We start from the raw sequence: 10708 nt of genomic DNA on the forward strand, positions 1-10708 counted from the left end.
GAATCATGATCACGATTCTAGCGGGGCGATTAATTTGGCGAAACGGCGAATTATACAGAGTGAAAATTGTAAATTACGATGGCGGTTAAGTACCGCGTTATTAGGCGCTTGGAAATGCGAGCGACAAGAGGGTCGGAAGAAAGGAGCGACGACATTAACGAAGGTGGAGGAAGCCGGGCGAGCGAAAGCTGCATCGAAGGGTTGAACGAAGAGAAGACGAGGGGGCAAGAGAACGACGGGTGCAACGAAAAGAGGGAGACAGGAGATCAGGGCAAGAGCCCGGGGAGAGAAAAGCCCGGGGCAATGGCGCGACTTGTTGAGCACTATCTGTCGCCGTGTCTCTCTCCTTCCCCCCTCTCTCTCTCTCTCTCTCTCTCTCTTGCTGCCACCCGTAAAAACCCGTATCTTCTACTCTGACGTACTTGCAGCGCGCTGCGTGTCACCGTAGCAGCAGTCAACGAAGATGCTGCGATAAAATGCTGCTGCGGAACTGAAATAGCTGGGCGGCAAAAAGGGATGAGCGCGCTCATCCGCGCACGAGTCTCGGTCGGAAAATGCATTTCGTCTTTTTTTTTTTTTTTTACGCTCGCGCTCCGACGTCGTCGGTTTCTGCGCTGTTATCGTTAACGAATTGGCGCACCATCGAGTCCGTGTGGAGCGTGTTATCACGCGGCGCACAACGTCAAAGATTTTGTTATCTCTTGACAACATGCACGCGTGCGGAGGAATACAAATGAAGTGTGGAGCAACAATATATCCAGCAGGATCAAACGCTAATCTCTGGCAGAACGGATCGCGAAGATACGTTCATTATTATTTAATCACTGAAATGTATTTTATTATTTAACGGCGCACTGCGAGGTAGATCAATATTACTTGACTGCACGTGGAAAAATTTAAACATTGCGCATCGGTTTTATTTGCCGATAAAACAGCAGAAATTTTTCATAGCGGTATTTCTCAAAGGGATGAAAAATGTCAATATTGTTGCCGGAATCGACAGAAATATTTTTATTGCTTAAAGTTAAAGGGCTAAATAAACTCGCGTTTTTGTTTAAAAAAATCTCATTACAAAAATGTGTCATTCATCCGCAGTGAACGTAGGTCGGATTATATTTTCCGAACCGTCACTCAAATTGGGAGAATACAACATTACGTTGTCACATAAAAATAAAAATATGTGTCTAATGTGTTTGTATAATGCTTAGTTTTGTAGGATCAAATTGGAAAAATGCGACATTACGATGTTACGTAGAAATAAAAATAAGTATCTATTGATATAATGCTAAATTTTGTATGCAAGTTTTTTGAAAAATGAGAAATTCAATAAAAGCTGATTCATGTGACACACAGTGAACAAAGAGTTTTACTAATAGCCATAGTTGAATAAAATAATACTAATTAAATATTTTTAGTATAATATAACAAAAAATAGTTTTACTTCCCTAAATATTTAGTGAATAATATATTTTATAATATATATTAAATATTTAGAAAAGTAAAATTATTTTTGGTTATATTCAAATATTTAATTAGCATTATTTCATTCGATATTTGATAGCTATTACCAAACTCATGCACATGGATTGTAAACGCTAATAATAAGAGCTGCGAAAACAATTACAACGGCGCGTATTATATTTCTACATATATTATCCTGTCTCTTCATTTATCATTAGCGTCACGTGTGTCGGAGCGAGGTCCCAACGACGAATCCGCAAAGCTCTCATTCACCCAAGGTATATTGCAAGTAACAAACAGAACGGCACGATTTCCGTACAATTCGTCACTGCGTCTTAACGTCCTTTTCCATTATCCGCGGCTTTGTTTCTCATTCCTTTCCCGGACGAATGTTCTCGACGCGATAGACCAGCCAGCAGAGATAATCCGAGCGAAATGTGCTCGGAGCTATTTTCAGTTCCAGTAGCGCTTTGATAGCAGCTGCTCGGAATATGGATAAGGGGCAGAACTGGCCGCCGCCGCGCGTTGGCCTTAACTACTGACCACCTTGTACCATCCTGGCTTCTATCCTGCCGCCTAATGTTACGCGAGGTAGAAACGGTTGTTACATGCTCAAGTATCATGGCTGTGTTTGCACATCGTACGCTACCACTTTGTGTAGCACGTTTGAATGTCATTAGCGCGCCTAAACTTTAGGGATAAAAATAGCGTTTACAGGATTCGTTATTATTATTATCGAAGATACAAGAAGAATATTATGCTTCTGCAAAGTATTTAAATATTATTACATTTTGTAACATAAAATATAAATGACAGTTCATTTAAATACACTAAAAAATGTTGTTTGCTTTGCTTAGATACATAAATATTTAAACTGAAGAAACTTAATCAAGTTAAAAATCATTCACATAAATAATTTTTCCAGTGTAGGTATTATTTATACATAAAGTAGGCCGGGGCAAATCGGGTTAATTTTTCTTCATAGATAAAAAAATCTTTAGAAAGTAATTTTGTTATTAATTTTGTTTTAATATAAATTCTTAGTTTTTGCATTTTTGGCTCAAGTTTCATATAATAAAATAATATATAAATATATTATTTCTTATTGCATAATAAAAAAATCAAGAAAAAGAAATTGTCCGATTTGCCCCAACATTGGGGATAAAGCGGATTACTAGTTTGAAAAAAATAATATCTAAAAGAAATAAAAATAAATGAATAAACTCTTTGAAAAAACCTATTAAGTCTTTTTGTTACAAACTCACAAAATTAGGATTTATAAGAGACAAAATTTCTTCTCGCATTCATGATCTCTGATGTGTGTCATGAATTAAATTACAGAATTATTCTCTACTGTTTTTGCTACAAAGTAAGCACATAACTAGCATGATAAAATAGATTGTATAAAATAAAAAAACCAATGATAACTGTTTCAAAACTTATAATGATCCGATCCGTCCTGTAATCCGATTTATCTCGGTCTACCCTATATTCCGCAAGAAAAATGACATAATACAAAAATATAAAATTGTTTAAAAAAGAAAAAAGAAAATTGACTATTTTTAAATTAATTCATTTATTATTAAATTAATTTAACTGCGGCAATATTAAATATAAATTAACTTACAGCTAATCAAATACTGTTTCAAATGCTCTAAAAATAGTGTAGATATTAATTTTATTGAGTTATGATATAGTTTCATCTGTAACTATCTCTATTTTCATTTTTCCTATTTTAATTTTTCTCTTTTTTTTATTTGCATGCAACTTGTACCACTTTTCTTTATTAAAAGCCATTTTAGAATACAATTCGCAAATAATATAAAATACTAAAAATTTTTACTCGTGTCGTTTTTCTTTTCAGGAATGCGAACGTAGCTTCATATAATTTGCTTTATATAACATAGCTATAAATTAATAACAGTTGAGAAGTATTTTTAGAAGGTATTTCATTATCCATTTTAATTTCATAGTCACATTTTAAGTAGCCCGTGTTCTCTCCAGAAATTCTCATAATAATATGTAAAAGTTACATACTTGATTGAAACAAAACAGCATCACGAAATGTGACACTGTATTACAAATTTCTAGTGTATCGGAAAAACCGATTTTGTTCGAAGATCGGATGAGGAGGATTTACCGACGTCGCTTCGTTTCGTGCTGCCGGTGGCTCTCTCCAATGCCAGGCTGAACAATTTATAAACTATTCAGAGACAGCCGTGATAGCCGCGAGATAAAGCGCAACGTAGTCGGCCGCAACATCCGCGGTAATATATTATTGCTTAGACAGCGCGGATACTTTCTACAACACGCTAGCAGGTTGATAGCTTATACAGAACGAATGAATCATTATGTTACAGACTATCATTCACATTACATCATCACTAATAAAAAAAAGAAAATAACTTTGATTTAAATAAAATTACAATCACGTAATAATTAAAAGCTAATAATATTTACTCTTTATACATAAAGGTAAATAATTAAGATATAATTAATTCGTAAGCACTCGTGTGACATTTTAAACATTAATAAATGCTTTTACTTTTATATATAAGTAATGATAAACTAAAACATGTTTTAAATATAAAATAATAATTTTCAAAATGTTAAAAATTAAAAAAAATCCATATTTTTGAAAATGTACCTACTTACATAACATATTTTACGTAATATAAACTCAAAAATTGATATTGTACGGTAATAAATTTTTGTGTCCACGAAATCAGTATGGCTGTCTCTCTTTCTTTCTCTCTCTTCTTCTCAGTCTCTTTTTCTCATCTCTAGTCTCGGGATGGTCCTACATAAAAAAAATTAGTATCAACAGTTCATGAAAAGGTACTTCGCTGTCGTTCGACGTTACACGTTCTCCTTACCCTGGAGCTTGGTCGCGAGATCGGTGATGAGTTGCTTGTAGATTAGCGGATCGATGTTCTTACCGAGCTGATACAGGACAAACCAATCGCCAAATTGACACTTGTCACTGATGATCTTGATTTGGTAGTGCGGCGAGAGACGCGAGCGTACTCGCAGCAGCACCATACGCAGCTTTGGGGCAAATATCACTGCTACACGATAGAGCAGGCTGAAACCGCTCAGGATCGATAGGATGATGAACCAGAACCAAAGAAACACATAGATCTTCTCATTGACGATGTTGAGTGGCAACACGCAAAGTCCGTCAAACTTCTCCACCGAGCCAGACGTACCGTATTTATGGAACGTGCACTTAGTCAACTTCGGGAATACCCTAGACATGGGATCGATACGTTTCTCGGGTTCCATCTCTGTAAACCTGATAACATCGGACCCGTACGTGGTAAACTCGCCGTCCAGGAAGAAATCTATGAAAAAGATCTGGCCGACCACGTTTACAAAGTTGAGAATTTCACAGAAAAAGAAGCGGTTCGCATACAAATTCTGCAAGTGCAGGTTCAGGATGAAGTAGTCGACCAACAATTTACGCCGATCGCTCTTACAGTCCTCGCTGGTCATCGGAAAATTGAGGTCCAGCACCAGCATCTTGATTCTGCCACCCTCCCACGTCTTCCACAGGTAGCGGGGAATGTAAAAAAGGATCGCTTGAAAGAAGAGGCAGAAGCAGACCCACTGATAGTATTTGTGATACTTGATCTCCTCGTGGCCCTTGACGTGCGTGGCAACCCCTGGATTCACCAGGTCCTTACCAATGGTGCCGGTTTGGTCCGGAATCGTAAAAGTTGAATAGATCCAGCAGTAGGTGTTCATCACGTGCGGTGGTATGTCGTCGACGATACAAACGATCGGATCGCCGATGTACTGCCGGGAGGTCACCAGCAGGGAAAAAATGATAAGTCCGACCATGGTGACCTTGTAGTGTAACCGGAACACATTGTTGTCGATACATATAGAATCAAGCTTGAGCAGCCCTTTTACAGAGCCGAACACGTTAAACATGGTGGCGAATGATATGTCGCGTTACCCTCTTTCCTTTCTCGATCGACTTTTCTCACCTTACGTACACGCGCACACACTCGTGTACTGATGCGTCCAATCGCCGTGACCAGTCGGCGATTGCAAATCGAATTCTTCGTTTTGTGCAACTTCTACCAATGCACGATGCACGACACTCGTCGTGCGCATTTGAGTCACGTTCGGTAGCTTCCGCGCTTCCTTCTTCTCACTCTCCAACCCTACGGTGGCAGCAGCGCCGGTACCGACGGCAGCCGACGACACAACGGTTGGTTGGCGGCGTACGGTTTAATTCGTTCTGTCTCGCGTGCGCACACGTGCACTCACGCTGCGTTACGCCTGGACGGCGGCGTCGAGGTGATCTAGCGTTGCAGCAACAGCAGCAGCAGCAGCAACAGCAGTAACAACAACGAATCACGCTATTGTTGCGCTCGCGTTACCACACAACAACGTCACCAAGTGTCACCGAGCGACTCTCTGTCGTAATGGCTGCGCTCGAGACGCTGTACGCGACACAAGCACGCAAGGACATGGACACGGTGCGTTCCACAAGCTGCCTCTTTCTCTCTCTCTCTCACTCTCTCTCTCTACTCCTCCTCCTTTAGCGTCTTCTCCGTCTTATTCGCGCTTTCTTTTTCTCTACCTTATGTGATTTACGGACCAATCAGGGGGTCAATTCTGTATTATTCACCTAGGTAAATATTACAAAACTGAGTAAATTTACTAGAATATTTGTAATTTTATTGGTCAAAAGCTAGTGAATTTACTCACTATTGTAATTTTCATTCAACTTTTGTGATATAGAATCAATCCCCAAAGATCGAGAACTGTTCGTTGCTTCTGCGGCGCGGCAGGAATGGAGGGAGGCTCATCGACATATAGACCAGGGTAAATGTGTAGAACAACGCCACCACCTTAATTTTGATGAAATTAGGCTCATTCAACGCGTTTTTGGCTGAAATGAACGAATCTGGCAGAAAAAAGTGTCGGACTGCTCCGCAAACCGAGATATCAATCATCAAAGTTAACGATTATTGAGGTTAAGATACCTGTCATACCAAAAAAGTAAGAAAATCAAGAAAGAGCATTTGGCGAGAATCCTATGGTTACGCTTGAAACGGAAAAAGCCTTCTAGTAACTTCAGTAAATATGGAGATTTTTTTGTTTGTAGATTGCCGATTGCCTTTGCAATAGTCATTTATAACCTCATTTCTATAGCCTATACTTATATTATAAAGTTCATTAACAATAAATCAACTGTTAGTATAGTTTTATTGAAACATACTTCAATATATTTTACAAAAATTGTATATTTTTTGGTTTTTTTATTATTATATTTTATAATTATATTATTATATATTTTATTTACAATATGAAATAATTGCTATTTAGTAATTATCTCAGAAGTAAAAGAGCCTTAAATATTATGAATTGCAAAAGTATTTATGTATAAATTAATTATCTAAAAAAATGCAATATTAAACTTTACACGTTAAATATTACTACATAAATCTCTAGAGGTCACGAGAATAGAGGTTCAAAGTATGGCGCTTAACAATTTGAAAGCCATCTTTGGAGGCTACTTCCGTTTCACAGGTTACTAGAAAGCCTCCTTCCTGGGGATCAATCACGTAACTTTTTTCCTAGGGTGGAATAGAGACCCTATAATAAAAGACTACTTACTGCTCTATATTTAGCATGCACACACACACACCATACACGCGCGCGCGCGCGCGCACGTACGCACGCACGCACACTCACATCCATACTCACACCCACATCTTCGTCTATGTGTGTGTGTGTGTGTGTGTGTGTGTGTGTATGCGCATGCTAACGTGACCACAGCGCATTCCCAATTCGTTACATTACGCCGAGATGACAGATTTTCTAACCTGTACAATCACCAACTTTAACGATTGATATTTCGGTTCACGGATTAGTCCAACACTTTTTTCTGCCAGATTCGTTTATTTTATGCAAAAACGCATCGATTGATCTTAATTTCATCAAAATCGGATGTGGTGGAGGTGTTTTACACATTTACCTAGACCCGTATTCATAATCGATTCTTATTTCAAGATTATCTTAAGTAATGTCTTAAGATACCGGTTTTCTGATTGGTTGATAGCGTCTTAAGATGATACTTAAGACGATCTTAAATATATAAGAACGGACTATGAATACCGGACATAGAATTCTGGGGTGAGACACAGTTGCGCACAGTAGGCATTCTCTAACTTCATAACGACAATTCGGTATCGTTACAGTGTCGTTGCGCACATATTATACATGGTAAAAAAGCTGCGCAACGACACGATATCCTTAGCTATCGTTAAGAGTTACAGAATACGCGACCCTACAGACCCGATTGGACGCCACCAATCACGTAATCTAATAGCGTTTTTGACTGCAGTGGGTTTTAATCCAGGTTCGTCGGCATTTGCCGGAATTATCCAATTAGAACGGACGATTGACCGTTCTAATTGGACAATTCCAGCTAATGGCGACAAACCTGGATTAAAACCCACTGCAGTCAAAAACGCTATAATCTAACCCAACCAATTGAAATAGTCTAATCATTGGCCGCTATGATTGATGGTGTCCAATCGGGTCTGTGCGCAACTGGGACACTCCCGAATTTCTGTCGATGGTGGCGGCTACGTCACGCGCATCACCGTTTCCCTAGGAAAAAGTTCCCGCGCATTACTTGAATGGCGTTCATGTATAACACACAGTCTATGGCCGGTATTACACGTGTCGTACGACAAATTTTTTAAGTGTGTTGATTGGCTGCACGATAGAAAATTTCTAGAGACTCAAGAAATTTTCTTTTTTGCAGCCAATCAACACGTTTAAAACATTTGTCGTACGACATGTGTAATATCGGCCTATGACTGTGTTCCGATATAACTGCCAGTATTGGCAGTGGTAAAAAATCCGTTCCGTTATTGGTACCCAGCACGCTGCGACAGCATCTAGTAACATCAATGACGTCATGAATGGTAGCCATATTGCCACTGTGACTACTGCAGCTTCCAAGGTGAGGTAGCTACAGTGCAATATGGCTACTGCAATGCTGTTCCGAAATACGATGTTATAGCAGTGCTGGCAGTAATGCAGTAATATTGGAACAGTTGTGACAGTGTACTGTCATGATGTCACATTTACTGCACTGCCAGTAAAAACGGAACACAGCCTATGTTAGGGCCTCTTTCACCAATCTCAGTTAAAGCTAACCGAAAGATTAAGCCATTGGAATTCACCAATCGCATTTGTTATTTCACACAACACGCAATGCGATTGGTCTATTCCAATGGACTAACCGATCAGTTATATTGGTGAAAGAGGCCTTTAATCAGTTATTCGATTCAGTATTATTACCGTTTCTATTTTGTAAAGTCGAGCTTCAAAAAAATATATAGTAAAGCGTAACGTGCTGCTGTCCTTAGATATCCCCGTCATTTTCTCGCATATATCCAATCTCATCAACTTGCATTCCTTCAATAGTGGAAAATGGGTAAAAGTAGAGTAGTGCCATTTAGCCGGAAGTCGCCATTTAACGACTGACAGCGTAACTAAAACGCGTAAATTTAAACTACCTAAATGGACGATTTCTTTAATCCGCTTGGAACGGGATCCGATAGCGTACGGTGCGATAGTCCACCAACCAATCATCTTGACTTATCTAACTCAACCAATATAAAAAATATAGGCATCGGCCGCTGTGAGTGGTGATGTTCTATCGGTCCGTGTGCTATCGGAATCCATCCATCCGCTTGACATTGTCAAATTTAATATCCTTAAATATGAATAAATAAAGAATTTATTGTGCATTGGGATTGAAACCTATATTAAGAGTATTTTTTTCAACTAAGCGTTTTGAATCTCCTTTACAGATTTAGATTATGAGAAGCGGTAAGCACACACACACGCACGCACGCACGCACACACGCACGCACGCGCGCGCGCACGTGTGTATACACACACACACACACACACACACACACACACACACACACACACACACACATACACACGTGCGTGCGTGTGTTTAAGCGTTTTAAATTCATTTTAAATTTATCTTTATAATTATGACGTAAAAACAATAACTTACTACTTGATTTTACAAATGTCATGAACATACAAAAGTAAGGTTACGCCTAGATACTCAAGCACTCAGTGGCGCTATTCTGTAAGTCTTAACGACAGTTAGGGATATCGTTACGTGTCGTTGCGCAGCTTTTCTACCATGTATAATATCTGCGCAACGACGCTGTAACGAATTATCGTTAAAGTTACAGAATTCCGCTACAGGCAGCCTGGCTATCGTGGAGAAGTCTCCCACCAACCTTGCTACCAGAAATTGATCGTGAAATGGCGGAACCAATCAGAATGACCGACCTGCAATGGCACTATTCTACTTTTATCCACTCTACAATAGTGTAGTAGCGAGCGTCACTCTGTGTCAAAAAGATGTACCGAACAAAATTCGCTTGGCGACGATGATAACGTTTCTTAAATGTAAAACGTCGAGATTTGAACTTTGCGTCGCGATATCTCCACACGTAGGGCACGGAGAGAAAACATAAAAACACTTTTATTATGCCATTTTATTCAAGCTATCATTTGAGACTACTCAGAACATGATCAGTTCAGCCGTTACTGAGATCTGATAATCTCGTTTGTTTGGAACTCGCCGACTCGCGTAAAAGAGGATCGGTCTCTCTCGCTTTACGTTCACTTTGGCACGAGACGCAACCGCGCCTCTTAATAGTAAATTTAGAGCTTACGTCTTGGTCAGTTTGACTTTCAGGCAAGTACTTACGATTTAATTTAGATAGATTAACAGGAAAAATCAAAATTATATTTACATTATTTTACACATGAATACAGAAATACCGTATATTGTAAGCAGGGTTATACTTAGATAACTTAAAAATATCTGAATAAAAGTAAGATGAATTACACGTAAATGTAATTTTACAAGGAAAGGTCTCGGAGGTGTTCTCCTCCGATTTAAACGAGCTTTTAATATGTTGTAATACAGATAAAAATAAGGGACACTTATTTTTTTATACGTGCCCATTTTCACTTTTAGAGTGAAACACCCTTTGAAGGAAATCGGTTTTCTACTTTCGAAACGTACATCGTCAAAACTATAAGAGATTTAAAAAAAAAGTTTCCATTAAAAGTTAAATGGTTTGAAGAGCACTTTATAACAGTGATAAACAAATTTAAAAAAATTTTTTTTAATACTTTTTCTCATTATCTACTTCTTTTTTCAAAATTTTTATTT

General features: G+C 38.6%; 1 protein-coding gene across 1 annotated transcript; it reads right to left on the reverse strand.

Moving 5' to 3' along the window:
* Window positions 1-4028: 4028 nt before the first annotated feature.
* Window positions 4029-6155, reverse strand: LOC105203141 (innexin inx2). The gene is made up of 2 exons (XM_011171907.3): window positions 4338-6155; window positions 4029-4261 (listed from the first exon to the last, which is right to left on the reverse strand). Exons 1-2 carry the CDS (start codon window positions 5395-5397, stop codon window positions 4245-4247), a joined length of 1077 nt encoding a protein of 358 aa, XP_011170209.1. The 5' UTR covers window positions 5398-6155; the 3' UTR covers window positions 4029-4244.
* Between the last annotated feature and the right edge of the window lie 4553 nt (window positions 6156-10708).

Source organism: Solenopsis invicta, chromosome 9 (genome assembly GCF_016802725.1).
Source record: "Solenopsis invicta isolate M01_SB chromosome 9, UNIL_Sinv_3.0, whole genome shotgun sequence".
Classification (NCBI taxonomy): Eukaryota; Metazoa; Arthropoda; class Insecta; order Hymenoptera; family Formicidae; genus Solenopsis; species Solenopsis invicta.